At 39.0% G+C, this 20,626-nt stretch overlaps 2 protein-coding genes across 6 annotated transcripts in view; one reads left to right on the forward strand and one right to left on the reverse strand.

Annotated features, from left to right (window-relative positions):
- The first annotated feature begins 1,268 nt into the window (after positions 1-1,268).
- LOC117984782 (PITH domain-containing protein CG6153) lies at positions 1,269-4,825 on the forward strand. 5 transcript variants are annotated; one of them, XM_069501683.1, is made up of 5 exons: positions 1,269-1,297; positions 1,736-1,953; positions 3,292-3,413; positions 3,842-3,946; positions 4,576-4,825. In XM_069501683.1, the coding sequence occupies exons 2-5, from the start codon at positions 1,768-1,770 to the stop codon at positions 4,784-4,786; spliced, it is 624 nt and encodes a 207-aa protein (XP_069357784.1). In that variant the 5' UTR covers positions 1,269-1,297; positions 1,736-1,767; the 3' UTR covers positions 4,787-4,825. The 5 variants fall into 5 exon arrangements, with proteins under 5 accessions (XP_069357784.1, XP_069357788.1, XP_069357793.1 ...); XM_069501687.1 differs by having other exon boundaries at positions 1,272-1,336; XM_069501692.1 differs by having other exon boundaries at positions 1,296-1,388.
- A 507-nt stretch (positions 4,826-5,332) lies between these two features.
- The window catches only part of vkg (viking), a 32,250-nt gene continuing 16,956 nt past the window's right edge, over positions 5,333-20,626 (reverse strand). Inside the window, exons 2-15 of the mRNA XM_034971402.2 lie at positions 19,994-20,179; positions 19,830-19,874; positions 19,214-19,498; positions 18,797-19,045; positions 17,925-18,705; positions 17,573-17,833; positions 16,193-16,415; positions 15,585-15,700; positions 13,170-13,570; positions 10,307-12,377; positions 9,597-9,774; positions 8,704-8,818; positions 7,854-8,074; positions 5,333-6,881 (exon numbers count right to left, since the gene is read on the reverse strand). Of these exons, the coding sequence (XP_034827293.1) occupies positions 6,713-6,881; positions 7,854-8,074; positions 8,704-8,818; positions 9,597-9,774; positions 10,307-12,377; positions 13,170-13,570; positions 15,585-15,700; positions 16,193-16,415; positions 17,573-17,833; positions 17,925-18,705; positions 18,797-19,045; positions 19,214-19,498; positions 19,830-19,874; positions 19,994-20,179 (5,301 nt within the window). The 3' untranslated portion in view covers positions 5,333-6,712. The remainder of the gene's footprint in view (positions 6,882-7,853; positions 8,075-8,703; positions 8,819-9,596; positions 9,775-10,306; positions 12,378-13,169; positions 13,571-15,584; positions 15,701-16,192; positions 16,416-17,572; positions 17,834-17,924; positions 18,706-18,796; positions 19,046-19,213; positions 19,499-19,829; positions 19,875-19,993; positions 20,180-20,626) is intronic.

Raw genomic sequence — 20,626 nt, forward strand, 5'->3', positions numbered from 1 at the left:
GTCTGTGTCACAGACCAATAATCCCTGTATTTTATAATACTCTTTGAATAACATAATTATAGGATTAAAAAGTACTCTGTGTATAGGATGGTCTGTGTCACAGGCAACACCGCCGACCAGAAACACAGATACACCAAATAAAATACAAAATACATGAAACAATTTTTTTAAACTGGTTTTACGGCTCTGAGTTCTAGCCGCAGATTAATAGAGCATGTTCCAGCCCTTTTAAACCTTCACATTACTTCACATAGTAACCACAACGTAATGATTAATTTATATAGGTACTCTGGCCTTGGATCTGGCTTTGTCTTTGTTTGGAGTTTGGATGTGTTTGTATCATCGACATAGTAGTACATACTGGTACATACAAATTCTTTGGTTTGTATCAGTTATTTAATAGGTTACAGTGTTCTGTGAAAGGTACATACAGTACGACAAGGCTATCTTGGCGTGTGGCGAATATCGAACTAAAGTTGCCGTCAAGTGTCCCATTTGTTCTTGTTTGAGTCTATGGTTTGAGATCACTTCGCAGCGCGATTGCCGTAAACCGTAGATAGAGTAATAAAGGTAGATTGATGTACTGTGTAACCGTGTATGAGATAGCGATAGCACGACGTAACAATGAATAACACGACAATTATTACCATTGTTTAGTAGTCAATATTTGTATTAACCGATCAACAATATTTTTGTGTTAAACGTTTTTTATGTAAAAGCAAGCAAATAACTAATGAGAAATACAAATATATAATATAACAAAAAACGTTTAGTACAAATATTGTCGATCGGTTAATACAAATATTGACTACTAAACAATGGTAATAATTCGTTATTCATCGTTACGTCGTGCTATCGCTTTCTCATACGCGGTTACACAGTACTTCAATCTACCTTTATTACTCCATCTACGCAGGATTTGTTCTCAAACAGCGCCCCCCTGTCAATGTCATTCAAGTGCCAAGAGAGCGCAAGAGAGCCATAGAGTAAAGTAATACACTGGAAAAGAGAGCCTTGTCTTGTGTGCTTGTATGTATGGTATGGTACCTATGTGTGTAACGGGCAACGGCACGCCGTTAGGTACGCGTACGCCCTATAATGTACTCTGTGGGTACGTAGTGATTATCGGTGGTGATTATATACTCTTTGGGTACGCCTGTGGGTACGCCGCGGCCATAGATTAATATGTATCTGTGGATTATATTCTCTTTGGCCGCGGCCGCCGCGGTGTAAATAAGTTGTATTCACAGATTAATAGGGATACTAGTTGTATTCAAAAATTTGATTATCACTATAGGTAATAAATATAATGCAAGTCACAGATGCAAGTTGAATGGTTATAATATTTTCGTTATATTGTTGAGCTGCGGTCTCATAATAAGTGCCAAGTGGGTACTCCCGGGTTCCTAGGTCCCATAGACGCAGTTTGGGTATTTACAAAAATCTAAATCATATCTCCGGTCGGTGAGCGGCTTCGGTCGTGGCTAACTGGCTAGTTCCCACCCTAGCGGTGAGAAGTGCCGGCAAGCGATTTAGCGCTCAGGTACAATGTCGCGTACATGTCGCGTAGTACCTAACTGATTAGACTGCCTTACTCCTGCCATGTTAGTAGTAAACTGAATCATCACCAGTACTGTCATGAGTCAAGGGAAATATTTACAAAACCTTAATCTGACATGCACCTACATGAATTTGACCTAATTGTTTCTGTTTAAAGTTTATTTTAATTTTTTAGGGTTTCCTTCTGTAACAGTTGCTGCGATAACAATGTCTCACAGCCATTGCCACGGGCATGGGCACGATCATGATCATGTCAACCCTGACGAGCTAGGATTACATTATAATCTATTTCAAAAAATAGATAAAGATAATCTGCAGTGTCTGAATGAAAGCATTGATGGTGCTGGGAAAACTGTTTTTAAATCTTGGGATGAAAGATTAGATAGAAATCAGGTATGTACCTATTTTTGGTTTATTTTACGGTTCGCTAACTCAAAAGGAAAAAAGGAACCCTTAAACTATAGGACTTTGTTGGCTTTCTGTTTGTCTGTCCATCTGTCTGTTGTATTTGTGAAGAAAATCTATAGGGTACTTCCCGTTGACCAAGAATCATGAAAGTTGCCAGATAGGTAGGTCTTATAGCACAAGTAAAGTGAAAAAATCTGAAAACTGAATTTATGGTTACATCACAAAAAAAAATTAAAATGGGTTCAGGAAATTTATTTACATACTAAATCACATAAATTTTGTAATCTTGTACGATGGTATGGAATCCTTGCGAGTCCAACTTGCACTTGACCAGGTTTTATAAGTACTAAGAGACTCACTGCTGTTAACAGCGCCAAAATGGTGATTTGCTTCTAATACTTAATTAATTGGTAATATTTACTTGTAAGTGAGTTAGACAGTCTCATTACGCCTGTACATGTTCACTTATGTACAGCTAAGGGGATACATATTGATTTATGTCATCGCTGTGTTCCCTACCAAGGTTGGGGTGAAATATTACAGAGATTACTCAATAAATTAATAGATTTAATTTTGACTTTTACTCTAATACAAGTGATGTATAAGTGAGTGGAGAAACTTGCCAGGGTTAAATGTGCTGGCGCTTAGTAGGAGAAATCTGTGCATTCTAATGCACTGGTGTAACCTTGAGCTCCAGGGCTCGGACTGTGCCAGGACTAGGAGTCTGTCGAGACTCAGATGTTGAGAGTCTGCTATTGCCCTGCTCTTATGCATAAACGTAGCATGCACGTAGGGAAACATTTATTTATTTATTTATTTATTTTACACTTTATTGCACACAACACAAAGTAAACATTGAAAAAACACAATACAGGATCTTAATCTAATAGCTGTAGCATGCAAAGGCGGCCTTATCAACATATTGTACACCCTGAGGCCTGAGGATGCTATTTCAATTCCAGTCAAAAAGTGCTGCTGTATCTGGCGTCAAGTTCTGACAAAGAAATGTGAAGTGGAGGAGATCACAATGGATCGGAGACGGTTGAAGTGATACAGGGTATTCAAGAACCTGCATAGGTCCAAAGTATAAGAAGCAGAATACAAGTGGACAAGTCAGCGGCAACTGGTGTCAGTTTGTTTCAACAAAAACTGCATCTGTATACCAGTACATTATAACATCAACTTACGCCACTGTCCACTACAAAACCCATCTCCTAATCAATTTCTGCCAGGCATTCAAATGTTAAATCAAAATGTTTCCAGTCAATCTCCTGTTTGAATAGATTATAGGAACACCATATTAATAATACCTACACGTTTTAGTTTGTTGAAAGTGATGCTGATGAAGAGTTACTTTTCAATATTCCTTTCACTGGAAATGTTAAACTAAAAGGGATAAAGATAGCTTCAGAGGATACGGATTCACACCCAGCAAAGTTAAGATTGTAAGTATTAACACCATGAACCTAGAATCATGAAATTTGGCAGGTAGGTAGATCGTATAGCTGACATTTGGGGAAAAATCTGAAAACCGTAAATTTAGAGTTAGATCACACAAAAAAAATTAAATAGTGGTCATGAACTAATAATTAGTATTTTCAACTTTCGAAGTGAGATAACTATATCAAGTGGGGTATCATATGAAAGGTCTTCACCTGTACATTCTAAAACAGTTTTATTTATTTTTATGCATCATAGTTTTTGAATTGTGCAAAATAAAACAGTTTTATTTATTTTTATGCATCATAGTTTTTGAATTGTCGTGCAAAATGTCGAAAAAATACGACTGTAGTACGGAACCCTCATTGCGCGAGCCTGACTCGCACTTGGCCGGTTTTTACTATCTACATTCCTTCTATATTATATTTTTCAGATTTAAAAATAAACCCAATATGACATTTGATGATGTTTCCATGGAACCAGATCAAGAGTTTGAACTACAGAAAGATACTGAAGGGATCCTTGAGTATAATCCAAAGTAAGTAAATCTTATTGTGAAATATGCTCATTTACTGATTGATAGCCCAGTCATATCAACCATTCAAGGTTACAATAATTCGCATAGAGCTGTGTACGAATGTTCGGAACACCATGAATAATATATAAATATAAATGAATTAATGTGAAAAATCCACATCGATCAGACATTTACAAAAAAAATAGGTATTCAAGCTCAAAGTTCGCAAAAATGTGTTTTTTGCGTTTTTTATCCAAACGGTAAGTTTTATCATAAATATAGGTAAGACCGAATTGTAGATCATGCTATCATCTATAAAAATTGTTTTTGTTGTTGTTACACTTTTTGCCTAAGATTCATCGGTTCTGAGATATTACAATGAAAATTGTTTAAAAAGTTGTTTTCTTCATAATTTGCAAAAGTACCCTGTGTTTAAACATTACTGGAGCTATAATGAAAGTTAAAGTATTTTCTTTTAATACATACAAATACAAAAATTATGAGATTATAAATAATCACTTTATATTATATAATATTATAAAATCCGTTCAGTAGTTTCTGCGTGAAAGAGTAACAAAAATATACACATAAAAACTTTCGCCTTTTTAATATTAGTGTAATGTCTGTTAAAATATCTGCTTTCATTTCAGAATCGTGACATTCTCGTCTGTTACACACCTGACTATGCATTTTCCTAGCAACTTTGGAGCGGATAATACCAAGATATATTATATTGGACTCAAGGGTGAATGGACCCAGGGACACAAGCATGGAGTTACTATTTGCACATATGAAGCAAGACCAATGCTCGATGATCATAAGTTAAAGCATTTAGATTCTGTAAACAAACCGATAGACTAGGGATGCAACAATATTTTAATAAAGTTTTTCAAATATTTTCGTGTATATTTTCATCAGCTATGTAATAGGTAAAATTTAAGCTTCCTCATCTTTTATTCTCTTTTATATTTATTCATCATAAGGATATAAACAGACATGGAAAGATTATGTATTCATATAAACTTTTACAAGTGCTTTTGGATCGTCAAAAGAATCTATCACTAATTATTCGGAATACCATTCCTAACGCGAACCAATAAGAAATTCGGCAGTTGCTCTTTTTAAATGTTCAATTAGCTATACCTGCCTAATAATACAACAAAATATTTATAGAAAAACTAAATACCAACCTTACAAAGAAAGAAGTCGTGGGTTCGAACCTCACACTACCCAGCAGTTTTCTATAAAAACTAAATAAGTATTTACTGCGAAGGAAAATGTCGTGACGAAACCTGATTAGGAATCTTGATTGGAAGAAAGTCAAATTATTAATTATTATCAATCTATAAATCGGGCTAGGAGTTCAGAATCAGAATAAATATCATAGGAACTAATAAAAAAACGAGATCAATTTGATGATTTTTTATTTAAACACTACATTTTCAATATTATTCTATATAAACGTATTTATTTACAGACTGTAGGTTTTACCTACCTATTAAATACCAAGAACAGATGTCCATCTACCAACAGTACTGTTCCTTCCTCAGCGTGTACCTACTGTAACAGTAATAGGTAAGTGTAAATTTAATATTGCATAAAAAACTCTTTATAAAGGTGTTTAATGTTATACTGTATACAGTTAGTTTAAAATGCTTATATTACTGTAAAAAAAAATTGTTTTACAAGAACAATTATTATTTAAATAATATTGTACCTATTCCTATCTAAATAATTAAAACAAAGGTGACTCGACAAATATTGCTTCTATTATGCATAATATGTAACTGAAAATTTGAATCTTTGTGCTTATTTTACATATTTTATTGGATACCGAAACAAAAATATTAATATAAAAACATTAAGTACCTAAGTAATATGGCAGTATCTATATGGCAATACTTAAACACCTACTTATATACCTACCTTTACCAATATAATGTAAGCTAGTGGCAAATGATATGATTAAAATACCAATGCGAGGCTCTCTCGTAACACTACCCCACACAACTGTATATCATAGTAGGTAGTAGGCACAGAACCCTAGAATAATAAATACTAGGATTCCAACATCAATGCACAGAACCAATAGATTCCTCTACTTCGATAGTAGTAGGTACTTACTACCTAGTATCTACACAGTTTAAAGATATGAGTAAGTAACCAAAAGTAACGAATAAAAACGATTTTTATTTATTATTTAATGCACGTCGTGTCAGAAATAAGTGACGTTATCATATGTACGTTATTGTACAATTAGGTATGTGTCCAGCAAACTCTGTGCTAAGTGTTGTGTACTCAGTACTATCCAATTCTAATTAGGGATTAGGATGCCTTAGTTCTTGAAAGTCTCAAGTCTACTTTTATCAATTTTGAGTATGCCAGTTCAAAATATTGAATACTAGATATATTTTATATATTAAATATTAAACTTTTAAGAACCTCATTACAAAATTGTTCGATTTTTTTTTATACAGCCATTCTTTAAAATCTTTTTTGCAATAGTTCTTTTAGAACTAAGGTCTAAGTCTCTAATAAGGTATACATTTATACATTTGACATGACTTTCTATAAGTAGTATGAGTATAAACAATCATTTTCAAGAAAGAAAGATTGTCTACGTTCCTGTAGCTACGAAGGTAGGTGTATAGATTGGTATTTATGTATTGTCACGATAAAATATTAAATAATATCTACATTTGACTACTTGCTTAACTTTAAAAATTTGGGAGGTACATAAAGTTGTAATGAGTTCCTATTCGATACTGTTTTTAAATAATCGTGTTCTCAATGGCGGCGCCTGCCCCGCACGTAGCGCGGGGGGCCGCCGGGGCGCGTCCTGTGCCAGCGGTAGAGGCCGGGGCGCCGCACCGCGTTCGGGACGGCCTCCACCGTCGCGGCGCCGATGCGGACCGTGCTTGACCGGCCTGGTTGGCGTCTCATACACACCGCACATCTGAAAATTAAAATATCCAACCTCACTAAAGTTATTAACCGAGCGAAGCGAGGTCTCTGACTGAGAGAGATCTACTTGAGTGAAATTGCACTAATTGGCAGTCCGTCCGTGCGTCACAGCTTTATAATTTCAGTTATATCCTGTATTTGAGTAACAAATATTAAAATGAGATAAAGAAACGAAATTATCTCATTTTTAATAGGCATCAGATTTTTCACATAAGTTCACAATAATGTTAATAGATGGCGCTGTTATGGGATAATGGAATAATTATAGGATACCGCGAAGTCTTAGTTCGGGGCGAACTGCTAGTTTAAGTATACTTACTTACACCTTTGTAAAAATGCAAACAATTGCTTCGTTATCGACTAGAATAATAATACGGGAAGAAAAGTCATTAACTCCAAAATAAATAACGTACCTATTGATCTATGCTTTACGCCCTTAGAAGTATCTTGGGCTATAAGCACAGCTTGATGTTTTAGTTGATAGTATCATATAGTTTATTCCTATTTATTTCTGTATCGTTGTATTTTAGGGAGCGCAAGACCGTGGCGTGTAGAAGTCACCACAAGAGATAGTAGTCCCTAGTAGTGCACGGCTATCGATTGATGACCACGATGATGACGTATCGGTCTAAGTCATTGTCTAGTTAGTAATTAATTGTAGTGTACTTACTCAAAATAAATAAAAGGAAAAGCTGACTGATCTATCAACGCACAGCTCAAACTACTGGACGGATCAGACTGTTTGCCATGCAGATAGCTGTTATGACGTAGGCATCCGCTAAGAAAGGATTTTTGAAAATTCAATCCCTGAGGGGGGGAAATAGGGGTTTGAAATTTGTGTAGTCCGCGCGGACGAAGTCACGAGAATAAGCTAGTTACACTATAATTTAATTAAGTATAGTGTGAATAACTTATTAGGTAGACTTAACCGCCTTGCGCTGAAAAGGAGCTTAGATTTATTTACCTGCTGATTTTAGATATTTTATCGGCCTTCAGTGTTTGTTGTTCTGGTTTCTGGAACATCTGACTGGGGTCCAAGGCGGAGAGCCAGTATGACAACACCGTAGCAAAGTAGTTGCATCGACCGAGTCCATTGCATTCAATGACTGGTCGTGCTCTGAATTCGCGGAGGCAGGAGCCAGGTGATATTAGACTTTGGCCTGCCGCATCCATACCCGCAGTTTGCTGTTTGAACAAAAATATCGTTAAAGGCTTCGTATTTGGATAAATCAAGATGATTATCCTTATTCTATATATTTAAAAAGAAAAGCTGACTGACTGACTGATCTATCAATGCACAGCTCAAACTACTGGACGGATCGGGCTGAAATTTGTCATGCTGATAGCTATTATGACGTAGTTATCCGCTAAGAAAGGGTTTTTGAAGATTCAACCCCTAAGGGGATAAAATAGGGGTTTGATATTTGTGTTGGTCACGCGGATGAAGTTGCGGGCATAAGCTAGTAATATTATAAATGTGAAAGTCTGTCTGTCTGCTAACTTTTCACGGCCGATCCGTTTAACAGATTTTAATGTTTGATATAGAGTTAGCATACCTCCCGGGGACGGACAGACAGGCTACTTTTTATGCCGGGAAATATAAGAGTTCCCAAGAGATTATTAAGTGCCCATCCAATAATCGATTTTAACCTTTAATTTAGAGATAGCTTACATCCCGAAGACAGACAGGTTATCTTTTATCCCGGAAATTAAATAGTTCCCACAGAATTAAAAAAAACTAAATCCACACGATCGCAGTCATGGACATCATCTAGTTATCTACAAATAGATAATTATGTTTTGTCTCTACTTACCATTAAGAAACTGTACCCCACCCATAGCTCTTCCCAGTCAGTTGGGCAACTAGGCGTAACACTGCTTTGGCTATGAATTGCAATGGATCTCGTTGATGACTCACAAACTTGGCACCTTAAACAAGATTGTCAGTAAAATATAGTAGGTAAGTGTAGTAGGTACAGATATTTTTGGCCAGCCTAAGGTCCAATTGTCCAATTGCATGGCGTGTGGTTAAAGTTACTTTTCGATTACCGTAAAACTTTGAACGTCAATAGAAGCAAAATGAGTTGCACAAGTCAGGCCTTTTTTACTTTGGCCCATTTTACCTTTAACCGTAATCATGAAGGTATGAATACTGATTTGTGCAATCCACTTTGTTATTCAGCATATTCGTCGGACCACTAAGTACCTACTGAGCTCGGGTCTCCTCTCAGAATGAGATAGGTTTAGGCCATAGTCTGCTACGATGGCCCAGTGTGGCTTGGCAGACTTCACACACCTTGGAGAACGTTATACATACAAGGTTCCTCACAATGTTTTCCTTCACCGATAAATTATGCTTTATATATTATTGATGAACAAATTTTAGCGGTAGCCGTAACGCAAGTTTAACTGCCTGTCATGCAAATAGATCTCAAGCAATAAAAGCTATAACGAATGGGATAGGTACCTACTTATAAAAATAAGAGCAGTGTGAGACGAGAGTTCCCAAAAACAACATTAGATTGACGACAAAAGAATAGGCATAGCACACGACAGGACGAGATTACAATCAGGGTGGGAACCGCGCTAACCCGTTGCGGGAGAACGCGGGTGCTGTGCGGGTGTGCGGGGTGTCCTCCCGCCTCATACTCTGACTACAATCTCAACCTGTCGCGTTGAGAATTATGATGATTGTTATAGTTCTTACCTGGATATATACGACCCTACATCTCTCGCTTCGATTGGCGTCATTGCCATTGGCATAGGTTCTGGAGTCGACAGCCAAAAACTATAGTCTTCTCTTTGAGCAAAGTTACAGCGATTATTGATGTCACAAAACATAAAAGGCATTGTTGAGAATCTTTGCAGGCAGCTTCCAGGGGCACCTGAAAAAATTATATTTTGCTACACGATATCAAGAAAGGTAATTTTACAGAAACTGTTTATTTAAAAATTGTTTTGTTTCCTTGTCTAGTATACCGTAGGTCCCCTAGTCGTGGGTTATCTACATTCTTGAAACACCTTTGATTGAATCTATAATATAAAAATGAATCACTAAATGTGTTGCTGATCGCAAATCTCGAGAACAGCAGAACCGATTTCGCTAATTATTCTTTTTTTTAAATATTCCTTGAAGTACGAGGATGGTTCTTACGAAGAGAAAAAATTATTTATTTAAATTGAATCGACTGTTAGGCGGAACAAAGTTCGCCGCAGCTAGTTTATAATATTAAAAACGCTAAAAGTAAGGTTCCTTAGCGGTAATATTCTGTATACATAATTACACTAAGTTTCAACCTTTACAGCTCTTGTTTATTTTTTAAATGGCTGTGACACATAGATATAACGACAGACTGGATGAAACTATAAATGTTCATTATTTGACTACAGACCGCTAAAAATGTTATAATTGCTCACCTAAATCTTGTCCATGTGCCTTGGTACTAGCAACAATATGTAGCAATGAGTATCCTTCCCACAGAGATGTCGTTCCAGGAGGACATTGTGGGATGATTCTTGTTTGTGAATGAACTGCGAAAGAAAATCCTCTCGACTTGGGTAATGGTGGCAAGGGTGCAGGTATACCAGGCGAGCCAGGTAAGCCACTTTTTCCTTCAAAACCTGACATACCTTTCAAACCCATGAATCCCATTTCTCCTGGTTGGCCTGGATTTCCAACAAAACCAACAGAACCTGTGTCTCCTCTTTCACCTTTGGGTCCCGGTATACCGTTTTGTCCAAAGTTGCCGGGTGAACCAGGACGTCCTGATCGCCCTTCGAATCCGGCAAAGCCTAAATCACCCCGTGCACCTCGGGCTATTTCTCTAGATGAAATTGTATCACCTCTCTCACCTTTCATACCTTTAACTCCCATAACGCCCTGTAATCCCTGTTCCCCCTCATCACCATGTACTCCTTTTACACCCCTTTCGCCAGTATACCCTCTGTATCCGACTGATCCAGATTCTCCCGTTTCTCCTGACATTCCCTTCAAACCATCAAAGCCTCGATAACCGGGTTCACCAGGTTGGCCTTTAGGACTAATAGCAAATCCTGGCTCTCCAAGAAAACCTTTTAGTCCTTGTAAACCTGGAGCTCCTTCCATTCCTCGAGGACCGGGTATTCCATCTGTACCACGTCTTCCTGGTAGACCATCATCCCCTTTTGTGCCTTTCGGACCCTGAAAGGTAAGACCAGGTTCACCAGGAAATCCCTGTGGACCATCAACACCGTATTCACCTGGTTTACCCTTTTGTCCCATAGGTCCGAACCAACCTGGAAGTCCGTCACTTGCGGCCTTTCCTTTTTCACCCCGTTCAGGGTTTACACCGTCGATTCCGGGTGGGCCAGGAGGACCAAAATCACCCAGTGATCCTTTGGTGCCCGGAAGCCCCCAATCTCCCGATTCGCCTTGGATGCCGATGTCTCCTCGCTCTCCTTTAATACCTATTAGACCCACAATTCCTGCATCTCCTTTTATACCTTTAAGACCTTGAAATCCGTCCATTCCTATATTACCCATTTCTCCTTTCGTCGCAGGTAAATAGGTTGTCTCACCAATGTCACCCGTTTCTCCTTTCTTACCAAACGGACCTCTAGGGCCAGGTAATCCAGGAAAGCCGATGTCACCAGGAAATCCAGGACTACCTATTCTACCAGGTTCACCTTCAAATCCCATATCACCTTTTTCGCCACGTCTACCTGTAATGCCTCTCAGACCTAGCATTCCTCTAGGCCCTAGTTTTCCGGTTTTGCCAGGGAAGCCAGGCCACCCGGGAAATCCTTTGTCACCTCTTTCACCAGGTAAGCCTATATCACCATAATCACCGGCTATTCCTTTATCACCTGGTATTCCTCCGTAGCCAAATCTTCCATATTCACCTTGTTCTCCTTTTGAGCCAGTGAAGCCCTTTATACTCAATCCAACATTACCCCCATCACCTTTTAACCCTTTCGGTCCAGGTAGCCCTGGTCTTCCATCACTACCATTACTGCCCTGTTGTCCTCTGTCTCCGATAAAACCAATAGTACCGTTATCGCCACGTATACCTTGAAAACCCACATTACCGATATCACCGATCATTCCTTTAAATCCAGGTTGCCCATCTAAACCGAATTCACCAGGATTTCCACTATCACCACGAATTCCTTTTAGACCTGCTAGTCCTTGTGGACCCATTTTTCCAGGGACCCCTCTTGATCCTGGCGAGCCTGATTCACCACGTTCTCCAATATCGCCAGGTCTACCCGGTCGACCCATTATACCTGGGAAGCCATACATTCCCGTAATCCCACGCTCTCCCATCAAACCTCGAGCTCCAGTTCGACCTGCTTCACCTTTCATTCCTTTTTGTCCCATGTCACCTTGTAATCCATTACTGCCTTGTAAACCTGGTTCCCCTATTGGTCCTGCGAAACCCGGTCTCCCCGGGTGACCAGGTGCTCCAGGAGGTCCTCGTAATATAATACCTGGAATACCCTTTCTTCCCTGTAATATAAATAAATAAATATGAAACGATTATTTTCATGCAGTCCATATTTTACTACAGTAAGTTTGATTAATCTACACTTATTTATACCTACTACCTATCTATACTATAGTAATTTTAATATGTGCGAGTATCTTGTTTAAGTGTATAGGTTAGTATTTTTAAATAATTTTGACTGCATGGTGTATCTCTTTCGAACATGAACATGCTCTGTGCCATTATGCTGTAGGTATTTGCAGTTTGATGGAGCATAAAATTGTATTTATATATTGTGCATTTAATAAACCAATACATTTAAAAAAATGTCGCTTTAACGCGTCTTACAGCCATACTATCTCTTTGGTCTATCTGATTTGTATTGAGAGACTACAAATAAAGATTCTTTTATCGTTTGATTTTACCTTAGCTCATCATTTCAAACAAAATCTATACTAATATTTTAAAGAGGTAAATAAGGTAAGGTAAAAGAGGTAATAAAAAGAGGTTCATAAGTTTTTTTGTAAGACGTAATCTCTGAAACTCGTGAACCGATTTTGAATATTCTTTCACCAGTAGAAGGCTACGTTATTCCTGAATGAGATAGGCCATATTTTATTTAAAAAAAATTAGAGATCCCTATGAAAATCTTAATAAGCTATCCGTGCCAAGCCGAGGTGGGTCGTTAGTACTTAATAATTGCTATTGGTGTGTGTCATACATTTTCCCCTCTAGGTATTCTGACTCATCATTCCTGGTGCAAAAGAGCAACCTGTAGGAAGCAGTATTTCACGTAAAAAAATAAAATCACTTACCATAGGTCCAGTAGGACCAGGTGGACCCACATCACCAGGAGTTCCTGTTTCTCCTTTGACACCCATAAGTCCAGGTCTTCCAGGTGCTCCATAGTATCCTGGTTCACCTTTGTCACCTATATCTCCACGCCAGCCATCTATCCCTCTTTCGCCGTACAATGTAGCTAACCCGAAATCACCGCGAGATCCCTTCTTTCCTTTTGGTGCAGGAAATCCGACAGCTCCTTGTGATCCTGGAGTACCGGGTTCTCCATAAGGTCCAATATCGCCTTTGTCGCCGGGAAATCCTCTGGTCCCCATAGGACCTTGCGGCGAAATTCCAGTTTCGCCCTCATCTCCTCGAATACCGGGGATACCTTGATAACCCAAGACTCCAGGCTCACCTTTCCTACCAGGAAAACCTAGACAAAGATAACGTTTTTTTAAATAACATATAAAGTTCACCCAGCAATATAAGCGTTTACACCACATTTCATCTCTTCACACCTTAAGCCTAGAATGTAGATAAGATACAAAGGCGTTCCTTGAAGCCCCCCATCGTTCCGGAGTGTGACATCAGAGCCGTGCGGTAATATTTAAAAACGACATGGGTTATTATTATTATTCTGTGTTTGCGTTTTGTTTATCACCTGATACTTTCTAACAAAACATAATAGCTTGGTAGTTTACCATAGTAATATTATCTTGATTCCATGAGGCATGAACACCCTAAAAGTCTTAAATGTTTAACTTTCAGATTTCTAGCTTTACGGTAGCTGCTCACGTCTGTCTCTTTGTAATAGAGGTGTCAAATACAGGTTCATGTGTGTATCACAATATTATCACGTGTTACAGACAAATATTTAATAATTATTAACGTTACATTATTTTGTTACAAAAAAAAAATTGCTTGAACCGTGAGGCGCAAGCAGAAAAATGGGTGCAATCGATTTTCGACCTTATTGACATAGTCAGAAAACAGCATTTTAGCAATCTATGAATTATACTGAGCAAGAATATGACAAAAAACAACTTTCTCATAACCGTCAATAAGGTCGAGATTTGCTTGCACCGATTTCACCATGAGGCGCAAGCAGATAAATGGGTGCAAGCGATTTCCGACCTTATTGACATAGGGAACAACATTTTAACAATCTATGAATGATACCTACTGAACAAGAATATGACAAAAACAACTTTCTCATAACCGTCAATAAGGTCGAGAACTAGGGTATAGCTTGTATTTAACTCGATTGATTTAAATTTTAAATTTTACTCTTAATAGGTACCCAATCCATACCTTCGCGACAGGTCGAAATGGCAATCGGGGAGGGAATGCCCCGCACACCCGCACGGCCCCTGTGCTAACCCAGTGCGAACGAACGAGGGTGACGTGCGGGTGTGCGGGGTGTCACCCCCGCCTCATACCCCGATTGCCATCTCAACCTGTCGCGGAATACAGTACCTAGTACCTACCTATGTATGTAAAAATAAAAACAAGTAGAACGATAAAGCAATGTCAAGTAGATACCTACAATACAATAGGTAGGTAAGTTTACCCAGTTACCTAGAAAAAAATCTTTTTAGTAGGTAACTACTATATTTATTATCATACATTTCTACATATTTATTATCATACGAATTATAAAATGATGATGATGATTTCTAAAAAGAACAATACCACTTCACGTACCTAACCTATTACCTATAATACTTAAATGTATGATAATACCTACACTTTGAAAAACATTTTCTCATACGATTTATAAAATGACGCAAGTATTTCCAAAAAGAACAAATCTACTATAATACTTAGGTATTATTAACGCGCGACACAAATCAATCACAACACAAAAATGTAGGTACCTAATCTACATTATTTTGCCTAATCTACATTACAATTATTCGCATTAAATATTTATCGACACTCAAGTTCACAAATAAATAAAACTGCATTCAAAATTTATTACGAAACAAACAAAATGATAAAAATACTAGCCGCATACTCGTATCATCACAGTCAATATGTAACAGGCCAATACGAAAATTCGATGTAATAATTATTCACCGTCGAATCGCGACGATATTTGTATTCAGCTGTACCTACCTAATATATTTTATTCTAATATCGTCGCTCGGTCGCGCCGCGCGCGGCGTATCAAAGATCGAACGCCTGAGTTATTTTTTAGGAAGGATTTTCTCAAATTTTCACTACTTATTATATATTGTATTCAATTTTGTTTTAATCTAAAAACGAATATCTGGAATACATTTATATATTTAATAAATTTATTAGGTACATTATTTTTTGACACCTCTACTTTGTAACAAATCAATTTTATTTAGATATCTCCGATTCTACTCAAATATTCGTACATTTTGTACTCATTTTAAATAGTGTAACGAATTATAAAAATATTTAAATTTTATTAATACCTCGTGGTCCGACTGGTCCTCTGTCACCTTTGACACCTTTTATGTTAACTCCAAAACCCAATGCTTCTCCAGCTTCGCCCGTGAGTCCGTCGTCACCAGGCTCTCCGAGTGGTCCTCTGACAAGGAGTTGTACATAATGGTAGCTAATTATCAGCTAATATTCACGTCTAATAATAATCAGGATTGGAAATTACTCTTTCCGCCAGCTAAATATCACTTGCTTGAACGGTGAAGGAAAACATCGTGAGGAAACCTTCATGCCTGAGAGTTCTCGATAATGTTGTTAAAGGTGTGTGAAGTCTGCCAATCCGCACGTGGCAGACTATGGCCAAAATTCTTCTCAATCTGAGAGGAGACCCGAGCCGGCGATAGGGTGATCATGATGATGATGATGACTCTTTCCATACGGCAATGCGACTCCACTCGTGGATGGTTTTGACAGAATTTCAGAAATAAAACGATCTCGTGATGCGGTGTTTACATGAATTTATGTAGGTGGGAAGAATGTTATGATTAGAAATGGTTGTCTATGTGCGGAAACCAGCCCAGAATGAAGAAGATGGTTGTCTATTGTTAGATTTTATTCATTTTCAGAAATTCATACGTACTTAATTCCTTTTTCTCCTTTCTGTCCATACAGAAACGCAATCGGAATATCTGCTGGAGCACCAGGCCACCCAGGTGCCCCGTTTCGACCACGTGACCCGTTTCGGCCTGGAAATCCAGGAAATCCCTCGTCGCCCTGCAGACCTTTCATACCCTTCAAGCCAGAGATGCCTGGAAGTCCTGGCCATCCTCGATCCCCAGGTAGACCAGCATCGCCCATAAAACCTGAAAAGGTACATAAAGTTTGCATTGCCATTTCGATATTAATTTCATCACAGATCGGCTGGTAGGTTTTATTTGCCAAAGTAGAGGAAACATATTACAATACTTTCATGAAGCAGCTCAGCATTCCGACAGCTACTCAGGGAAATTTGCAAAGTATAGAAGTGCCCGCGACTTCGTCCGCGTAAAATTTCTGGTTTCTCTCTGAAATTTTCCCGCTGCAAAAGGCCTCACTTACCTACTTAGTACTCACTCAGTCTCACCTTAAGGCCCGAAACCCAGAATACCTAAATGCCAATTTTCATATCTCTAACTTCAAAAACATAGGATTTTCATATAACTTTTTAACCCCCATTTCACCCCATTAGGGGGAGACTTAAGTTAAATCCTTTCTTAACTGATACCTATCACCTAGACAGAACCTACGTTTCAAATTTCAAGTTAAAATAACAATAGTTAAAACTTTTCTATAAAAACTTTTCCCTCCTATTTTACCACCCTCAAGGGGAGAATTTCCCAAATTGACTTATACAGATTTTTATTATTTAAAACTAATAACCTAAATGTCGATTTTCATGTCTCTGACTTCAAAAATATAGGACTTTCATATAACTTTCGGCCCCCCTTTAACACCCGGGGGGGGGGGGGGGGTTTTTAGCTGACACCTACGTCCTAGAAAGAACCTACCTTCCAAATTTCAAGTTTGTAGGTTTTATAGTTCCCGAGATTTCGTGATTAGTCAGTCAGTAAGTGTATTTCGCTTTTATATATTTAGATAGATATAACAGTGAGACCTCGCGGTATCCCATAATTCCCGATAGTTTTATAATATTAACTGCGCCATCTGTTAACATTATTGTAAAGTTATGTTTAAAATGCTGATATCCCATTAAAAACGAAATAATTCTGTCTTTGACATATAGCATCGAATTCAGCCTCCACTTTAAAGCCCCCCATTTCATGTGAGAGCCCCCCTGACATAAAGCTTTTCATTTGGCTGAAAATCATCAGTTTACATATTATGTTTAAAACTGAAGTAATTACGTTCAGTAATACAGAAGTTATAAGGCTGTGACAGACGGACAAGTGCAATTTCACTCAAGTAGACTCAAAGACCTCGCTTCGCTCGGACAATAAGCTCGTATTAAAATTTTACTTGCCTGGTGGCCCACGTGGCCCACGTTCTGCTTTAGTTAATGAGAATGGTGGCTGTATCAGACGACCTTTGCTGCCTTTGGGCCCTTGTGGACCTGCCATTCCAGCCAGACCTTTGTTACCCTTTGGACCGAGTGATCCAGGAATTCCGGGTAAACCAGCATCTCCTTTTTGTCCTTGTACTCCAAGGAAACCTTCTAAGCCTGGATATCCCTTTTGTCCTGGAAAACCATTATCTCCTCTTTGACCTTTGGAGCCCGGAGCACCTAGAACATATACAAATATATGGATAAAGTACGTAAGCTTCAATCATGAATATTTAAATATGTACCACCAATAAACTTTAGCTTAATGTACCTGATGGACAAAAACAGTCATCGCCCTTGTCTCCCTTAAGTCCGGGCCACCCTGGACGTCCTGATTTACCAGAGTCACCAACTCCACCAGGGCGACCTGGTGGGCCGTCTTCTCCAGGTGGTCCTACGCCGTGAACACCACGTCCGGGATAACCAGGTTGACCCATAAATCCTGATTCGCCTCGATCACCTCTTAGACCGGGTATGCCATCGGTGCCGGGTTCACCATCTTCACCTGTTGGTCCTACGACTGTAGCACCCTTGAAACCTTTAGAACCTAAAGTTCCACGCATCCCCGGGGAGCCCATTGGACCCCGAGGGCCCGGTAAACCCTTAAAACCATCGTTTCCCGGATCTCCTTTAGGCGAGGCTCCTATCGGTCCCGGTCTACCAGGAATACCTTTAACACCAGGTATTCCCTGTAGGCCCACTAGTCCCGGTAAACCAGTAGAGCCATCAGCACCAGCAACACCTTTGGGCCCTGTAAAACCGATCGGTCCCTGGGGCCCTACCGACCCTGGTAAAAGCGGTTCGTTTAATCTTTCATCATATATTCCTGGCACTCCCATTGGTCCTTGTACTCCCGGCATTCCTGGTCTTCCGTCTTCTCCTAGATCACCGGGTAAGCCATCTTCGCCATCAGGCCCTGCATATCCAGGCCATCCTTTGTCTCCTTTTGGCCCAGGAGGCCCTAAACTACCACGGTGTCCAGGCTTCCCTCTAGGTCCATCGATCCCTTGATCTCCTTTATATCCTTGCGGTCCATTAACGCCATAAGGCCCCTTTTAAATTCAGATAAGATTATTACAATTATAGATTTGACTACTGAAAGTACAGTATTATGATAGTAGGTAATATACATGAGAAACTCACGGGTGCTCCTTCCGATCCTCGTTGACCTTTAAGACCTTTAACGCCTTGTTGACCCCATAATCCTTTTTCGCCTTTATTTCCTTTGGCTAATATAGTAACATTTTGTTGTACTTGATCTATATAGATAACTCTAGCTGGTCTTCCAGGTTCGCCTCTTTCCCCAGGATTTCCCTTTTCTCCCTGTGGTCCAACAACATCGTCACCAGGATCTCCTCTGTATCCTATGTCGCCTTTGTATCCCATAGGACCCTAAAACGTCAACCATTAATATGTTGTTCATGATGAATAACTTGTGTTGTCTTGTATAAATGCAATTTGATAAAAACAATAAGAAAAACATTTACTTCATTTATGAAAAAAATCTACCTTAAGTCTCTACTCTCTTTCATTAAAAATCTGTAATTGAAAAAGCTCTACCTGATCACCTTCTTCACCGGGCATCCCGCTATCGCCAGTCCATCCCATGGGTCCTATGAGCCCAGAAGAGCCGGGCCGCGCAGAGTCGCCTCGTTCTCCTTTTGCGCCTCGGGAGTTTGCTCCACCTTCACCAGCTAAGCCTTGTGATCCTTTTTCTCCAAACGGACCCGGTAAGCCTCTATCGCCGGGAATACCTTGAGGTCCCATCGACCCCATAGCACCGTCTATGCCGCTACATCCATCTAAACCCGCGAATCCTCTCACACCTTCATATCCTGCCGGACCCTAGTGAATTATATTTTCATTATTGCTTACCCAACATATAATATAGAAGCTCATACTAAGTAACAGGTGTAGAATGCCCTTCCGGCATCCCTGTTTCCGTAAGTATTACCTCGACACTTTCAAGGCACGATTGAATAGGCATCTTCTAGACAAGCGCGCTCCAACCTAGACCTCATCATTGCTTTTTTATTAAGCATGATTGACGTCAAGCGCAAGCACAAATATTAGGCGTCTGGCATGGCGTTTTTAAAAAAAACAGTTTTTTTACGATTTTGATTATGTATTTTTATATTCTTATTCTATTTATCTAATCTAATAAACGTTTAAATACCTGTGAGCCAATGCTACCTCTTCTTCCGTACGGACCTTCTGCACCCTAAAATGTAAAGAGATAATATAATACCTAATAAGCAGTCTTTTAAGATTAAAAGTCAAGTTTAAACATAAAACTGTTTTAAAACTGAAAATTGTATGAATATGTAATTGTTATCATACATGCTCTCCTTTATCTCCGTAGTCTCCCCTCTCGCCGCTGTCACCCGGTCCGCCGGCGATGCCCATGCGTCCCTCAGGTCCATCCGGGCCATAGTCGCCTTGGGCGCCAGGTATACCTGGCGGGCCTATGTCGCCGTAGTCCCCCTTTATACCATCGCATTTGCATAATGTCTGGTTACATACGACCTGTAAACCAAAAAAATACTGATTTAATTATTTTCTAAGGTATGTAGGTTGGCACAAATAATAGTAACATAGGTAAAATAAATATTAAAATAAATAATACGGTATTCTGGCCACGGATGAACTTACTCTGTCACCCTAATTTAACATTACCTACTATTAGCCGCGCCCAATTACTACTATAAGTTATAAAGGAACACATGATGAACATACAGACAAAAGATTATTTAAAAGTAGCACTTCTAATTTCCGCATTCGGGTAAAAATAGGTAGGTACATAACATGCAGGCCTAATGCGAGCTGTTTATATTGTGAAAGTTATTACCATGTAACGACTGATCCAGAATATTTACTCTTACCTACTATAGCTCATGAACGTGCCTTATCGACAGGACCTCTGACACACATACGGCTGCCAGAGCAAGTACAAGACCGTTGCACTTCCTTCTT

The sequence above is a fragment of the Maniola hyperantus genome, chromosome 1 (genome assembly GCF_902806685.2).
Source record: "Maniola hyperantus chromosome 1, iAphHyp1.2, whole genome shotgun sequence".
Classification (NCBI taxonomy): Eukaryota; Metazoa; Arthropoda; class Insecta; order Lepidoptera; family Nymphalidae; genus Maniola; species Maniola hyperantus.